Raw genomic sequence first — 17,619 nt, 5'->3', positions numbered from 1 at the left:
CACACACACATAGCCACATGTACACACACACACACACACACACACACACACACACACACACGCTAGGGTTAATTTCGTTGGGATCCAATTAACCTACCAGTATATTTTTGATTGTGGGAGGAAATCGGAGTACCCGGAGGAAACCCACCAAGTACCGGGGAGAATATTCAAACTCCACACAGTTAGGGCCATGGTGGGAACTGAACCCATGACCTCAGTGCTGTGAGGCAGTAATGCTAACCATTACACGGTCCGTATAGCCACATATACAGCCACACACACATAGCCACATATACAGCCACACACACATAGCCACATATACAGCCACACACACATAGCCACATATACAGCCACAGACACATAGCCACATATGCAAAGCAAACACAATATCATATACACAGGCAGCCAGATAGAGTAAACACACAGGGCGGGATGTATTAACATACACTGCCGCCCCTCGTCGTCTACCGCAGCGATGCTAATCACATATGTACTAACATCACAATGCAGTGAGGCCCTCCGCGATACCTGTGAGGTGGTGTGCGGGGGTCTCCGTCACCTCCCTGGGCTCTCCCTCTCCTCCCTGGCCAGGAAGCAGCAGCAGGCTGTTCCTGGCGCCTCCTTCTCTCCCCTGCAGCCGGAAGGACCTCTGGCTGCATTGCTAAGGGGAGGAGGAGATTACCTTCGGGGTACAGGCTACCTGGAGGAAGGTATGCCGGGGGAGGGGGTCGGTGTCTGCGGCGGGGGGCGGCGGAGGTGGCAGGTTGCGGTGGTTGGTGATAAGAAGCCCATAGGCTTCTATAGGGTATCGCCATCCAAAGATGGCAATACCCTGGGCGGTGAAAACCCGGCGGTTGGGTCTTAGTACATTTGAAAATGCAGTAAAACCCCCAAAAACTTGGGTTTTACCGCATTTTTCCCTTAGTACATCCCGCCCACAGTCACTTATACACAGTCGCATATACACAGACAACCATATATATACACACACAGTCACATGCAGTATACACACACAGGTGGTCATTCCGAGTTGATCGCTAGCAGATTTCAGTCGCTGCGCAGCGATCAGGCAAAAAAATGGCACTTCTGCGCATGCGTATGCGGCGCAATGCGCACGCGCGTCGTACTATCACAACGAACGATGTAGTTTCACACAGGGTCTAGCGATGCTTTTCAGTCGCACTGCTGGCTGCAGAGTGATTGACAGGAAGTGGGCGTTTCTGGGTGTCAACTGACCGTTTTCAGGGAGTGTTCGAAAAAACGCAGGCGTGCCAGGTAACACGCAGGCGTAGCTGGGTGAATGCTGGTCGTGTTCGTGACATCAAATCAGGAACTGAATAGTCTGAAGTGATCACAAGCGCTGAGTAGCTTTTGAGCTACTCTAAAACTGCACAAAAAAACTTTGTAGCCGCTCTGCGATCCTTTTGTTCGCACTTCTGCTAAGATAAAATACACTCCCAGTGGGAGGCGGCATAGCGTTTGCACGGCTGCTAAAAACTGCTAGCGAGCGAACAACTCGGAATGACCACCACAGTCACATATACACACACAGCCACAGAATGTTAAAACATTAATACACTTCATTCAATGGGAATTGTAAAACTAAAAATTCTCATTGCACATTTTTTTCATGAGGAATATGCCCCTACATGTGGATTATGCGGAGAGATTCTTCCTTTCTCCACCAGGGGTCACTCTGCGCCTATGTAGAAAATGTAGGAGATATATATTTCGCCCTCTGTATGACGCACATCTCATGTCTGGGGACCAGTTCTGTGATTACCCCGTGCTGGTGGGACGTACACTGTGTCTCATCCCCCGCAGTGTGCAGTGTGCTGGCAGGACGGGCTGTGTCTGTAATGGGATCCGGTCAGGATCACGGCCTTCGTGATGTCGGCAGTCAGAATCCCAACACTGCTCGGACACATCAATCGCACTGATGCTTGCCCCAGAATCCCCACTGCCGTCATCCCAAACGTCGTCATGTTGCGGCTACTTGGGGTTAGGCCGTTGGGGAGGGCGGAGGGTAGGTTTCAGTTGCGGGGAGGGATAGGGTTAGGCTGTGGAGGGGGGGTTTGGGTTAGGGTCAGGCTGCAGGGAGGAGGGTTAGGCACTACCAGGGAAGGTTAGGTTGCGGGGGTGAGAAGGTTAGGTTGTGGCTGCAGGGAGGGGGGATTAGGTATAGGCACCACTGGGGAGTGTTAGGGTTAAGCTGTGTGTGTGGGGGGTGGGGTTGGGTTAGGCTGCGGAGAGGGTTAGGAAGGTAACAGGTTAGGCTCCAAAACTCTGGAAAATGGACAGAAATGGTCATTCAGATAAATTGGTTAAAACAGATTTATCATTTTTGTCTATTTTCCAATGTTTGGGAACAAATGATTGATTGTCATTTGCTCCCAGTCCCAATCATTACCAGATTTTCCTTCCAACCAGCCAGATTGGACAGATAGTGCCCAATTCAGGGGGTAATTCAGACCTGATCACTAGCAAGCGAGTTTTGCACTGCTGCGATCAGATAGTCGCCGCCCACAGGGGGAGTGTATTTTGGCTGTGCAAGTGTATGAGCGCATGTGTAGCAGAGCTGTGCAAACAGATTTTGTGCAGTCTCTGAGTAGCTCTGGACTTACTCAGCCGCTGCGATCACTTCAGCCTGTCCGGAACTGGAATTGACGTCAGACACCCGCCCTGCAAACGCTTGGAACACGCCTGCGTTTTTCCAACCACTCCCTGAAAACGGTCAGTGGCCACCCACAAACGCCTTCTTCCTGTCAGTCTCCTTGCAAACGCCTGTGCGAATGGTTCCTTCGCACAAACCCATCGCTGAGCGGCGATCCACTTTTGTGAGCTTCCCTCACCTGTCTCCTGCTGCACAGTGTGAGCTTCTCCCACCTGTCTCCTGCTGCACAGTATTAGCTCCCCCATCTGTCTCCTGCTGCACAGTGTGAGCTTCTCCCATCTGTCTCCTGCTGCACAGTATGAGCTCCCCCATCTGTCTCCTGCTGCACAGTGTGAGCTTCTCCCATCTGTCTCCTGCTGCAGAGTATGAGCTTCCCTCACCTGTCTCCTGCTGCACAGTATGAGCTCTCCCCATCTGTCTCCTGCTGCACAGTATGAGCCTCCCCCGCCTGTCTCCTGCTGCACAGTGTGAGCTTCTCCCATCTGTCTCCTGCTGCACAGTGTGAGCTTCCCCCATCTGTCTCCTGCTGCAGAGTATGAGCTTCCCTCACCTGTCTCCTGCTGCACAGTATGAGCTCCCCCCATCTGTCTCCTGCTGCACAGTGTGAGCTTCCCCCACCTGTCTCCTGCTGCACAGTGTGAGCTTCCCCCGCCTGTCTCCTGCTGCACAGTGTGAGCTTCTGCCATCTGTCTCCTGCTGCAGAGTATGAGCTTCCCGCTCCTGTCTCCTGCTGCACAGTATGAGCTCCCCCCATCTGTCTCCTGCTGCACAGTGTGAGCTTCCCCCGCCTGTCTCCTGCTGCACAGTGTGAGCTTCCCCTGCCTGTCTCCTGCTGCACAGTATGAGCTCCCCCCATCTGTCTCCTGCTGCACAGTGTGAGCTTCCCCCATCTGTCTCCTGCTGCACAGTATGAGCTCCCCCCATCTGTCTCCTGCTGCACAGTGTGAGCTTCTCCCATCTGTCTCCTGCTGCAGAGTATGAGCTTCCCTCACCTGTCTCCTGCTGCACAGTATGAGCTCCCCCCATCTGTCTCCTGCTGCACAGTATGAGCCTCCCCCGCCTGTCTCCTGCTGCACAGTGTGAGCTTCTCCCATCTGTCTCCTGCTGCACAGTGTGAGCTTCCCCCATCTGTCTCCTGCTGCAGAGTATGAGCTTCCCTCACCTGTCTCCTGCTGCACAGTGTGAGCTTCTGCCATCTGTCTCCTGCTGCAGAGTATGAGCTTCCCGCTCCTGTCTCCTGCTGCACAGTATGAGCTCCCCCCATCTGTCTCCTGCTGCACAGTGTGAGCTTCCCCCGCCTGTCTCCTGCTGCACAGTGTGAGCTTCCCCTGCCTGTCTCCTGCTGCACAGTATGAGCTCCCCCCATCTGTCTCCTGCTGCACAGTGTGAGCTTCCCCCATCTGTCTCCTGCTGCACAGTATGAGCTCCCCCCATCTGTCTCCTGCTGCACAGTATGAGCTTCCCCCATCTGTCTCCTGCTGCACAGTATGAGCTCCCCCCATCTGTCTCCTGATGCATAGTGTGAGCTTCCCCCGCCTTTCTCTTGCTGCAGTGTGAGCTTCCCCCGCCTGTCTCCTGCTGCACATTGTGAGCTTCCCCCGCCTGTCTCCTGCTGCACAGTTTGAGCTTCCCCCATCTGTCTCCTGCTGCAGAGTATGAGCTTCCCTCACCTGTCTCCTGCTGCACAGTATGAGCTCCCCCCGCCTGTCTCCTGCTGCACAGTGTGAGCTTTCCCCGCCTGTCTCCTGCTGCACAGTGTGAGCTTCTCCCGCCTTTCTCTTGCTGCAGTGTGAGCTTCCCCCGCCTGTCTCCTGCTGCACATTGTGAGCTTCCCCCGCCTGTCTCCTGCTGCACAGTTTGAGCTTTCCCCATCTGTCTCCTGCTGCAGAGTATGAGCTTCCCTCACCTGTCTCCTGCTGCACAGTATGAGCTCCCCCCATCTGTGTCCTGCTGCACAGTATGAGCTCCCCCCATCTGTCTACTGCTGCACAGTGTGAGCTTCCCCCGCCTGTCTCCTGCTGCACAGTGTGAGCTTTCCCCGCCTGTCTCCTGCTGCACAGTGTGAGCTTCCCCCACCTGTCTCCTGCTGCACAGTGTGAGCTTCTCCCATCTGTCTCCTGCTGCACCGTATGAGCTCCCCCCACATGTCTCCTGCTGCACAGTATGAGCTCCCCCCATCTGTCTCCTGCTGCACAGTGTGAGCTTCCCCGCCTGTCTCCTGCTGCACAGTGTGAGCTTCCCCCGCCTGTCTCCTGCTGCAGAGTGTGAGCTTCTCCTATCTGTCTCCTGCTGCACAGTATGAGCTTCCCCCATCTGTCTCCTGCTGCACAGTGTGAGCTTCTCCCATCTGTCTCCTGCTGCACAGTATGAGCTCCCCCCATCTGTCTCCTGCTGCACAGTGTGAGCTTCTCCCATCTGTCTCCTGCTGCACAGTATGAGCTCCCCCCATCTGTCTCCTGCTGCACAGTATGAGCTCCGGTTGGTTCTATATCGGAGGGGCTGAAGGGACCTTGTGACGTATTGAGGGGAGGAGCTACGTCACCAGGGGGAGGAGCTACGGGCGAACAGGGTACCCGAAAAGTACCCTCGCGGGCTCGCTTCGCTCGCCGCGCTTCGGGCACGGTGGCTCGCTCCGCTCCGCTTCGCTCACCACCTAATTACTAAAGGTAATAGTTGGTGGCCTGGATAGTAGAGGAACTATCCCGCTGGCCTAGCTCCTCCCCCTTGTGTCATAACTCCTCCCCCTTACGGAAAAGGTCCCTTAGCCCACTTGATTCTAGCATCTACCTATGAGCTCCCCCCATCTGTCTCCTGCTGCACAGTGTGAGCTTCCCCCGCCTGTCTCCTGCTGCACAGTGTGAGCTTCCCCCGCCTGTCTCCTGCTGCACAGTGTGAGCTTCCCCCGCCTGTCTCCTGCTGCACAGTGTGAGCTTCCCCCACCTGTCTCCTGCTGCACAGTATGAGCTCCCCCCATCTGTCTCCTGCTGCACAGTGTGAGCTTCCCCCGCCTGTCTCCTGCTGCACAGTATGAGCTCCCCCCATCTGTCTCCTGCTGCACAGTGTGAGCTTCCCCCGCCTGTCTCCTGCTGCACAGTGTGAGCTTCCCCCGTCTGTCTCCTGCTGCACAGTGTGAGCTTCCCCCAGGTGCCGTTGCTGAGAATTCTGGGAAATGCACACTACAGGTGATCAGCTGTGATGATGAATGAGAGGTAACATGTCTAACCATCTGCCCTTTCTCTGCCCTTCCAGTGCTGACCGCCGAACTTGTCAAATATCATTTCCCAAAACTTGTGGAGATGCACAACTACGTACCAGCAAATTCCATGCAGCAGAAGTTCAGTAACTGGACTATACTGAACCGGTGAGTACCGTCCCATCCTTCTCTCAGTCCCCACCCCACCCCCCCTCGTCCTTCTCACCCCACCCCCCCTTGTCCTTCTCACCCCACCCACCCTTGTCCTTCTCACCCCACCCCCCCTTGTCCTTCTCACCCCACCCACCCTCGTCCTTCTCACCCCACCCCCCTTGTCCTTCTCACCCCACCCACCCTCGTCCTTCTCACCCCACCCACCCTCATCTTTCTCACCCCACCCCCCTTGTCCTTCTTACCCCAGCCCCCCTCGTCCTTCTCACCCCACCCCCCCTCGTCCTTCTCACCCCACCCACCCTCGTCCTTCTCACCCCACCCCCCTTGTCCTTCTCACCCCACCCACCCTCGTCCTTCTCACCCCACCCACCCTCGTCCTTCTCACCCCACCCACCCTCATCCTTCTCACCCCACCCCCCTTGTCTTTCTCACCCCAGCCCCCCTTGTCCTTCTCACCCCATCTTACCAAGCATACTTCATTCTTATCCCCTCCTTTGTACATCACCCACCCTATGAGTTTCCTCTCTCCGTTTCTCCCCAATCCTAAAAGTGGATCTGGGATTGTATTGTTTGGATTGCTGTTCTGAATGAAATGAGTGGGGGAAAGAGTGAAAGCATTAAGGGTCTGATTCAGCGTCCATCCGGTCTGCGCACATGCACTGGCCACAGCATGGTGTTACCCAGGTGCTCAGTGACATGCTGGGCAGCTTTATTCTCACACTGCAATGTAGCACTGAGCTAGGACACTCCCCTCCCACACCTAACTCTCTGCACATGTTACATCTGCCCCCTACAGTGCAGCATGGTGTTACCCAGGTGCTCAGTTACTGGCTGCTTCTGCATGTAGCCCACACATGCTGGGCAGCTTTATTCTCACACTGCAATGTAGCTCTGAGCTAGGACACGCCCCTCCCACACCTATCTCTCTGCACATGTTACATCTGCCCCCTGCAGTGCAGCATGGTGTTACCCAGGTGCTCAGCTACTGGCTGCTGCTGCTGCATGTAGTCCACACATGCTGGGCAGCATTATTCTCACACTGCAATGTCGCGCTGAGCTAGGACACACCCCTCCCTCACCTCTCTGCACATGTTACATCTGCCCCCCCTGCAGTGCAGTATGGTGTTACCCAGGTACTCAGTTACTGGCTGCTTCTGCATGTAGCCCACACATGCTGGGCAGCATTATTCTCACACTGCAATGTAGCTCTGAGCTAGGACACACCCCTCCCACACCTATCTCTCTGCACATGTTACATCTGCCCCCTGCAGTGCAGCATGGTGTTAGCCAGGTGCTCAGTTACTGGCTGCTTCTGCATGTAGCCCACACATGCTGGGCAGCATTATTCTCACACTGCAATGTAGATCTGAGCTAGGACATGCCCCTTCCACACCTAACTCTCTGCACATGTTACATCTGCCCCCTGCAGTACAGCATGGTGTTACCCAGGTGCTCAGTTACTGGCTGCTTCTGCATGTAGCCCACACATGCTGGGCAGCATTATTCTCACACTGCAATGTAGATCTGAGCTAGGACATGCCCCTCCCACACCTGACTCTCTGCACATGTTACATCTGCCCCCTGCAGTACAGCATGGTGTTACCCAGGTGCTCAGTTACTGGCTGCTTCTGCATGTAGCCCACACATGCTGGGCAGCTTTATTCTCACACTGCAATGTAGATCTGAGCTAGGACATGCCCCTCCCACACCTAACTCTCTGCACATGTTACATCTGCCCCCTGCAGTGCTGCATGGTGTTACCCAGGTGCTCAGTTACTGGCTGCTTCTACATGTAGCCCACACATGCTGGACAGCTTTATTCTCACACTGCAATGTAGCTCTGAGCTAGGACACCCCCTCCCACACCTAACTCTCTGCACATGTTACATCTGCCCCCCTGTAGTGCAGCATGGTGTTACCCAGGTGCTCAGCTACTGGCTGCTGCTGCATGTAGTCCACACATGCTGGGCAGCATTATTCTCACACTGCAATGTCGCGCTGAGCTAGGACACACCCCTCCCTCACCTCTCTGCACATGTTACATCTGCCCCCCTGCAGTGCAGTATGGTGTTACCCAGGTACTCAGTTACTGGCTGCTTCTGCATGTAGCCCACACATGCTGGGCAAGCATTATTCTCACACTGCAATGTAGCTCTGAGCTAGGACACACCCCTCCCACATCTAACTCTCTGCACATGTTACATCGGCCCCCTGTAGTGCAGCATGGTGTTACCCAGGTGCTCAGTTACTGGCTGCTCTGCATGTAGCCCACACATGCTGGGTAGCTTTATTCTCACACTGCAATGGACATTTGAGCTAGGACACACCCCTCCCACACCTAACTCTCTGCACATGTTACATCTGCCCCCCTGCAGTGCTGCATGGTGTTACCCAGGTGCTCAGTTACTGGCTGCTTCTACATGTAGCCCACACATGCTGGGCAGCTTTATTTTCACACTGCAATGTAGCTCTGAGCTAGGACACGTCCCCCCCCCCCCCCACACCTAACTCTCTGCACATGTTATATCTGCCCCCCTGCAGGCAGCATGATGTTAGCCAGGTGCTCAGCTACTGGCTGCTGCTGCATGTAGCCCACACATGCTGGGCAGCATTATTCTCACACTGCAATGTAGCGCTGAGCTAGGACATGCTCCTCCCACACCTAACTCTCTGCACATGTTACATCTGCCCCCTGCAGTGCAGTATGGTGTTACCCAGGTGCTCAGTTACTGGCTGCTTCTGCATGTAGCCCACACATGCTGGGCAGCTTTATTCTAATACTGCAATGTAGTGCTGAGCTAGGACACACCCCTCCCACACCTACCTCTCTGCACATGTTACACCTGCCCCCCTGCAGTGCAACATGGTGTTACTCAGGTGTTCAGTTACTGGCTGCTTCTACATGTAGCCCACACATGCTGGACAGCTTTATTCTCACACTGCAATGTAGCTCTGAGCTAGGACACCCCCTCCCACACCTAACTCTCTGCACATGTTACATCTGCCCCCCTGTAGTGCAGCATGGTGTTACCCAGGTGCTCAGCTACTGGCTGCTGCTGCATGTAGTCCACACATGCTGGGCAGCATTATTCTCACACTGCAATGTCGCGCTGAGCTAGGACACACCCCTCCCTCACCTCTCTGCACATGTTACATCTGCCCCCCTGCAGTGCAGTATGGTGTTACCCAGGTACTCAGTTACTGGCTGCTTCTGCATGTAGCCCACACATGCTGGGCAGCTTTATTCTAATACTGCAATGTAGTGCTGAGCTAGGACACACCCCTCCCACATCTAACTCTCTGCACATGTTACATCGGCCCCCTGTAGTGCAGCATGGTGTTACCCAGGTGCTCAGTTACTGGCTGCTCTGCATGTAGCCCACACATGCTGGGTAGCTTTATTCTCACACTGCAATGGACATTTGAGCTAGGACACACCCCTCCCACACCTAACTCTCTGCACATGTTACATCTGCCCCCCTGCAGTGCTGCATGGTGTTACCCAGGTGCTCAGTTACTGGCTGCTTCTACATGTAGCCCACACATGCTGGGCAGCTTTATTTTCACACTGCAATGTAGCTCTGAGCTAGGACACGTCCCCCCCCCCCCCCCCACACCTAACTCTCTGCACATGTTACATCTGCCCCCCCTGCAGTGCAGCATGGTGTTACCCAGGTGCTCAGCTACTGGCTGCTGCTGCATGTAGCCCACACATGCTGGGCAGCTTTATTCTCACACTGCAATGTAGCTCTGAGCTAGGACACACCCCTCCCACACCTAACTCTCTGCACATGTTACATCTGCCCCCCTGCAGTGCAGCATGGTGTTACCCAGGTGCTCAGCTACTGGCTGCTGCTGCATGTAGCCCACACATGCTGGGCAGCTTTATTCTCACACTGCAATGCAGCTCTGGGCTAGGACACGCCCCTCCCACACCTATCTCTCTGCACATGTTACATCTGCCCCCTGCAGTGCAGCATGGTGTTACCTAGGTGCTCAGTTACTGGCTGCTTCTGCATGTAGCCCACACATGCTGGGCAGCTTTATTCTCACACTGCAATGTAGCTCTGAGCTAGGACACACCCCTCCCACATCTAACTCTCTGCACATGTTACATCGGCCCCCTGTAGTGCAGCATGGTGTTACCCAGGTGCCCAGATACTGGCTTTCTTTGCTTCTCATAATCGGGGCTCAGTCTCCGCAGCCATCTGTTCTCCGCTGTTTGAACCTGATTCAGAGATGGACTCAGTTGCGTGCGCTCTTGCGTCTGTTGCCGGAGTTGCGGCTGCGTGTATATGCAAATGCTGGTATTGGCCCTTCCCCTGGTGTACAAGTGTGTAAGTGCTGAGATGCCCACTATCTGCCTCCCTGCACACAGGTGATTGTTTAGACGCTACCCATCATCATATGCACACTATCATAGCACGCCCATGGGGCGGAAAAGCTTTCGGCGTTCACTTATAGCCACCTCCGACTTACTGCCGGGGACGCCCATCACTCTTCTGCCCCGATCGCAACAGCTTCTTTGTGCGTACACTCTGACATATGCGCCGGGGGCGGTTGCTAAAAATCCCTCAACTATATAAAACATCTATAGATAGAGGTTCTACTTCACAGACGAGTTCTCTCCGCTCAGGAGAGGCTCTGAATCAGGCCCCCTGGTTCACATTTATAATGTCCTGCAAAATTAACTCTTGTTCTTCTGCATGGGTGCGTCATTAGGTGCCACGATGGATCTGACCACACTTAGCGAGGAACAACCCAAAAAGAGTCAAGAGATGTACGTTTTAGTCCCAGTGAACCATGATCAGTAGACCCTTAGAGAAGTTGTGTGGTTGTCCATGTGGATTGGGGGTCCAGATTTGCGGCCTCTCACCAGTGGGCGTTCTGAGTAAGGGGGGCTGTGCGTGTCAGCGCCACTGTGGAGAGAGACAACACTCAGATCTGCCTGCCTGTAACTGAGCTAATAATAATTGTGACTTTCTTTAGTCTTGTGACCGTGTGTCTCTCACGTCTGTCACCAGGTGAGACAATGATGTGTCACGCCAGCTGTGATTCTTCTACAGATTGGCGCATCTAAAATTAGAACCAGTCTCTTGCTTATAATCACTGTAAGATAAATCAGAGGGTAAGATGTGTTGCAGTCGCTACTGCGACATTACGCTATAATGACCATTCGCCCTGGCGTGCACCATTTTTGTCACGGTAGGGTTGGTTGTATTCATTGCCTTTGGATATTATTAGGCATGTGGCAGTAGGGGCAGTGTACTACAAAGGAACCTAAGGCGTTTATCTGTAATGCCCAGGAAAACCACGCTTTCGGAGGATAGGAAATGTGTGATTTACCTGATTGATTCAATTCAGTGCAGTTCTCCAGCCTGGGGCAGCTGAAAGCATGTGATTAATCAACCAGAGCAGCTGTGAAGAGCAAAGGCAAGATATAAAAAGGCTGTTTGGAGGGATTTATGTTGATGACCCCGCCGGGATAGCTGGCCGATGACTAGGGAGTAGATCTGAGTTAGTGACAGGGCCATGAACATTTACTGTATGATGGTCACTGGTCTGCGGTCATCCTGATGAAGTAAGCCGCAGTGAAGTCCAGAGTCAGTGTGTGCGTCTACTACACATCTTCTTTGTCACAGGTTGTATTGCTAAGGTGTTGCTACTGGCAATAGAACAAAACAAGTGACACAGGGCCTGATGGATGCAAAGTTGATATCGGACGCAGTGAATCTTTTTTTCCCCACTGTGCGCATGTCTAAGCCGCACTGTGCATGTATCTATGCCGCACTGTGCATGTGTCTAAGCCTCACTGCTCGTGTGCTAAGCCGCTTTGCTCATGTGCCTAAACCACATTGCATGTCTGTCTAAGCCGCACTTCTTCTGTATCTAAACCACAATGCATGTGTCTAAGCCGAACTTCTTCTGTGTCTAAGCCGCACTGTGCATGTATCTAAGCCGCACTGCACGTGTGCCTAAGCCGCACTTCTTCTGTGTCTAAGCCGCACTGTGCATGTGTCTAAGCCGCATTTCTTCTGTGTCTAAGCCTCATTTCTTCTGTGTCTAAGCCGCACTTCTTCTGTGTCTAAGCCGCACTTCTTCTGTGCCTAAGCCGCACTTCTTCTGTGCCTAAGCCGCACTTCTTCTGTGTCTAAGACGCACTTATTCTGTATCTAAGCCGCACTGTGCATGTGTCTAAGCCGCACTTCTTCTGTGTCTAAGCCGCACTTCTTCTGTGTCTAAGCCGCACTTCTTCTGTGTCTAATCCGCACTGTGCATGTATCTAAGCCGCACTTCTTCTGTATCTAAGCTGCACTGTGCATGTATCTAAGCCGCACTGTGCATGTATCTAAGCCGCACTTCTTCTGTGTCTAAGCCGCACCGTGCATGTGTCTAAGCCGCACTTCTTCTGTATCTAAGCCACAATGCATGTGTCTAAGCCGAACTTCTTCTGTATCTAAGCCACAATGCATGTGTCTAAGCCGAACTTCTTCTGTATCTAAGCCACAATGCATGTGTCTAAGCCGAACTTCTTCTGTATCTAAGCCGCACTGTGCATGTATCTAAGCCGCACTGCACGTGTGCCTAAGCCGCACTTCTTCTGTGTCTAAGCCGCACCGTGCATGTGTCTAAGCCGCATTTCTTCTGTGTCTAAGCCTCATTTCTTCTGTGTCTAAGCCGCACTTCTTCTGTGTCTAAGCCGCACTTCTTCTGTGTCTAAGCCGCACTTCTTCTGTGTCTAAGCCGCACTTCTTCTGTGTCTAAGCCGCACTTCTTCTGTGTCTAAGCCGCACTTCTTCTGTGTCTAAGCCGCACTTCTTCTGTGTCTAAGCCGCACCGCGCATGTGTCTAAGCCGTACTTCTTCTGTGTCTAAGCCGCACTTCTTCTGTGTCTAAGCCGCATTTCTTCTGTGTCTAAGCCGCACTTCTTCTGTGTCTAAGCCGCACTTCTTCTGTGTCTAAGCCGCACTTCTTCTGTATCTAAGCCGCACTGTGCATGTATCTAAGCCGCACTGCACGTGTGCCTAAGCCGCACTTCTTCTGTGTCTAAGCCGCACCGTGCATGTGTCTAAGCCAGGGCCGTCTTTTCGTATGGGCTCAATGGGCTCTTGCCCAAGGGCCCCATGAGTATAAGGGCCCTAGGCTAATAGCTGAGGGTCCCCTCTTTCCAGGGGTACCAGATTTTTGAAAATCGGCCCTAGGAAACCAGAGATATCCGACTTCAAAGCAGTGGTCCCCATCCAAGCCTGTTAGTTGCTCTTCCAAGCCAGATATCTTAGGTTCTGTCTGACATAGAGTTTTTCTGAGGGTATACTCCAAATGCTGGGACTCTCCCCTTTCAGTAGACAATGGCAACTTGGCCCTACTATGCCCAGAACCAGAAATATCCGCCTTCAAGCAGCTGGTCCCTGCTCCAGCTCCACACGCCTGGTATGCAGTTTTATATTTTCATTGGAGGACTGCTCTAGTTCCTGAACTCTGATCTACAAGTCCCCAGCACCTCCTGAAAGGTGGGTCTCTATAGTTTTTTATCCTATTAAAAGCTAAGAAATCTATTACCAGGAACTTGAGATATCTGCAGTCAAGCAAGCTGCCCTCCCACCAGAAAATTATAAATATTAAGCCGCACACCATCCACTCCTCCCCTACGTATTAAACACTCCCTACCACCCTGAAAGTCATGTACCAGGGCCACTTCATCCAGCACAATGCCCCATTCTACAGTTTAGTGTTCTCCCTCCCACCCCATCTGTGCAGTAAAGGAGTAATTAGCAAAAATTAATGCTCCAGGTTCTACATGCTTAGCGGAAGATAGATCACCCCCTACCGCACGCTGCCACTGATAGCACCCCCCACCCCTATTTCTGGAGGATGGGTAGGGGCCCCAGTGCGTTGCTGTGCCCAGGGGCCCACACTACTGTTAAGACGGCCCTGGTCTAAGCCTCATTTCTTCTGTGTCTAAGCCGCATTTCTTCTGTGTCTAAGCCGCATTTCTTCTGTGTCTAAGGCGCACTTCTTCTTTGTCTAAGCCGCACTTCTTCTGTGTCTAAGCCGCACTTCTTCTGTGTCTAAGCCGCACTTCTTCTGTATCAAAGCCGCACTGTGCATGTGTCTAAGCCGCACCGCGCATGTGTCTAAGCCGCACTTCTTCTCTGTCTAAGCCTCACTTCTTGTGTCTAAGCCTCACTTCTTCTGTGTCTAAGCCGCACTTCTTCTGTGTCTAAGCCGCACTTCTTCTGTGTCTAAGCCGCACTTCTTCTGTGTCTAAGCCGCACTTCTTCTGTGTCTAAGCCGCACTTCTTCTGTGTCTAAGCCGCACTGTGCATGTATCTAAGCCGCACTGCACGTGTGCCTAAGCCGCACTTCTTCTTTGTCTAAGCCGCACTTCTTCTGTGTCTAAGCCGCACTTCTTCTGTGTCTAAGCCGCACTTCTTCTGTATCAAAGCCGCACTGTGCATGTATCTAAGCCGCACCGCGCATGTGTCTAAGCCTCACTTCTTCTGTGTCTAAGCCTCACTTCTTCTGTGTCTAAGCCGCACTTCTTCTGTGTCTAAGCCGCACTTCTTCTGTGTCTAAGCCGCACTTCTTCTGTGTCTAAGCCGCACTTCTTCTGTGTCTAAGCCGCACTTCTTCTGTGTCTAAGCCGCACTTCTTCTGTGTCTAAGCCGCACTTCTTCTGTGTCTAAGCCTCACTTCTTCTGTGTCTAAGCCGCACTTCTTCTGTGTCTAAGCCGCACTTCTTCTGTGTCTAAGCCGCACTTCTTCTGTGTCTAAGCCGCACTGTGCATGTATCTAAGCCGCACTGCACGTGTGCCTAAGCCGCACTTCTTCTGTGTCTAAGCCGCACTTCTTCTATGTCTAAGCCGCACTTCTTCTGTGTCTAAGCCGCACTTCTTCTGTGTCTAAGCCGCACTTCTTCTGTGTCTAAGCCGCACTTCTTCTGTGTCTAAGCCGCACTTCTTCTGTGTCTAAGCCGCACTTCGTCAGTGTCTAAGCCGCACTTCGTCAGTGTCTAAGCCGCACTTCTTCTGTGTCTAAGCCGCACTTCTTCTGTGTCTAAGCCGCACTTTTTCTGTGTCTAAGCCGCACTGTGCATGTGTCTAAGCCGCACTTCTTCTGTGTCTAAGCCGCACTTCTTCTGTATCTAAGCCGCACTTCTTCTGTATCTAATCCGCACTGTGCATGTGTCTAAGCCTCACTGCTTGTGTGTCTAAGCCGCACTTCTTCTGTGTATAAGCCGCACCTCTTCTGTGTCTAAGCCGCACTTCTTCTGTGTCTAAGCCGCATTTCTTTGTCTAAGCCGCACTTCTTCTGTGTCTAAGCCGCATTTCTTTGTCTAAGCCGCACTTCTTCTGTGTCTAAGCCGCACTTCTGTATCTAAGCCGCACTGTGCATGTATCTAAGCCGCACTGTGCATGTATCTAAGCCGCACTGCATGTGTGCCTAAGCCGCACTTCTTCTGTGTCTAAGCCGCACTTCTTCTGTATCTAAGCCGCACTTCTTCTGTGTCTAAGCCGCACTTCTTCTGTGTCTAAGCCGCACTTCTTCTGTGTCTAAGCCGCACTTCTTCTGTGTCTAAGCCGCACTTCATCTGTGTCTAAGCCGCACTTCTTCTGTGTCTAAGCCGCACTTCTTCTGTGTCTAAGCCGCACTTCTTCTGTGTCTAAGCCGCACTTCTTCTGTGTCTAAGCCGCACTTCTTCTGTGTCTAAGCCGCACTGTGCATGTATCTAAGCCGCACTGCACGTGTGCCTAAGCCGCACTTCTTCTGTGTCTAAGCCGCACTTCTTCTATGTCTAAGCCGCACTTCTTCTGTGTCTAAGCCGCACTTCTTCTGTGTCTAAGCCGCACTTCTTCTGTGTCTAAGCCGCACTTCTTCTGTGTCTAAGCCGCACTTCTTCTGTGTCTAAGCCGCACTTCTTCAGTGTCTAAGCCGCACTTCGTCAGTGTCTAAGCCGCACTTCGTCAGTGTCTAAGCCGCACTTCGTCAGTGTCTAAGCCGCACTTCTTCTGTGTCTAAGCCGCACTTCTTCTGTGTCTAAGCCGCACTTTTTCTGTGTCTAAGCCGCACTGTGCATGTATCTAAGCCGCACTTCTTCTGTGTCTAAGCCGCACTTCTTCTGTATCTAAGCCGCACTTCTTCTGTATCTAATCCGCACTGTGCATGTGTCTAAGCCTCACTGCTTGTGTGTCTAAGCCGCACTTCTTCTGTGTATAAGCCGCACCTCTTCTGTGTCTAAGCCGCACTTCTTCTGTGTCTAAGCCGCATTTCTTTGTCTAAGCCGCACTTCTTCTGTGTCTAAGCCGCATTTCTTTGTCTAAGCCGCACTTCTTCTGTGTCTAAGCCGCACTTCTGTATCTAAGCCGCACTGTGCATGTATCTAAGCCGCACTGCATGTGTGCCTAAGCCGCACTTCTTCTGTGTCTAAGCCGCACTTCTTCTGTATCTAAGCCGCACTTCTTCTGTGTCTAAGCCGCACTTCTTCTGTGTCTAAGCCGCACTTCATCTGTGTCTAAGCCGCACTTCATCTGTGTCTAAGCCGCACTTCATCTGTGTCTAAGCCGCACTTCTTCTGTGTCTAAGCCGCACTTCTTCTGTGTCTAAGCCGCACTTCTTCTGTGTCTAAGCCGCACTTCTTCTGTGTCTAAGCCGCACTTCTTCTGTGTCTAAGCCGCACTTCTTCTGTGTCTAAGCCACAATACACGTGTCTAAGCCGCACTTCTTCTGTATCTAAGCCACAATGCACGTGTCTAAGCCGCACTTCTTCTGTGTCTAAGCTGCACCTCTTCTGTATCTAAGCCGCACCGCGCATGTGTCTAAGCCGCACTTCTTCTGTGTCTAAGCCGCACTTCTTCTGTGTCTAAGCCGCACTTCTTCTGTGTCTAAGCCGCACTTCTTCTGTATCTAAGCCGCACTTCTTCTGTATCTAAGCCGCACTTCTTCTGTATCTAAGCCGCACTGTGCATGTATCTAAGCCACAATGCACGTGCCTAAGCCGCACTTCTGTGTCTAAGCCGCACTTCTTCTGTGTCTAAGCTGCACTTCTTCTGTATCTAAGCCGCACTGTGCATGTATCTAAGCCGCACCGCGCATGTGTCTAAGCGCACTTCTTCTGTGTCTAAGCCGCACTTCTTCTGTGTCTAAGCTGCACTTCTTCTGTGTCTAAGCCTCACTTCTTCTGTGTCTAAGCCGCACTTCTTCTGTGCCTAAGCCGCACTTCTTCTGTGTCTAAGCCGCACTTCTTCTGAGTCTAAGCCGCATTTCTTCTGTGTCTAAGTCGCACTTCTTCTGTCTAAGCCGCACTTCTTCTGTGTCTAAGCCGCACTTCTTCTGTGTCTAAGCCGCACTTCTTCTGTGTCTAAGCCGCACTTCTTCTGTGTCTAAGCCGCACTTCTTCTGTATCTAAGCCGCACTGTGCATGTATCTAAGCCGCACTGCACGTGTGCCTAAGCCGCACTTCTTCTGTGTCTAAGCCGCACCGCGCATGTGTCTAAGCTGCACTTCTTCTGTGTCTAAGCCGCACTTCTTCTGTGTCTAAGCCGCACTTCTTCTGTGTCTAAGTCGCACTTCTTCTGTG

The 17,619-nt window shown here is 52.7% G+C and overlaps 1 protein-coding gene across 6 annotated transcripts in view; it reads left to right on the top strand.

Moving 5' to 3' along the window:
* The window catches only part of SPEF1 (sperm flagellar 1), a 267,709-nt gene that overhangs the window by 220,731 nt on the left and 29,359 nt on the right, over positions 1-17,619 (top strand). For all 6 annotated transcript variants that reach the window (XM_063925368.1, XM_063925366.1, XM_063925365.1 and 3 more), the window contains one exon: positions 5,924-6,035. In XM_063925368.1, the coding sequence (XP_063781438.1) occupies positions 5,924-6,035 (112 nt within the window). The remainder of the gene's footprint in view (positions 1-5,923; positions 6,036-17,619) is intronic.

Source organism: Pseudophryne corroboree, chromosome 1 (genome assembly GCF_028390025.1).
Source record: "Pseudophryne corroboree isolate aPseCor3 chromosome 1, aPseCor3.hap2, whole genome shotgun sequence".
Lineage (NCBI taxonomy): Eukaryota > Metazoa > Chordata > Amphibia > Anura > Myobatrachidae > Pseudophryne > Pseudophryne corroboree.
This window is presented reverse-complemented; position numbering and strand designations above follow the sequence as displayed.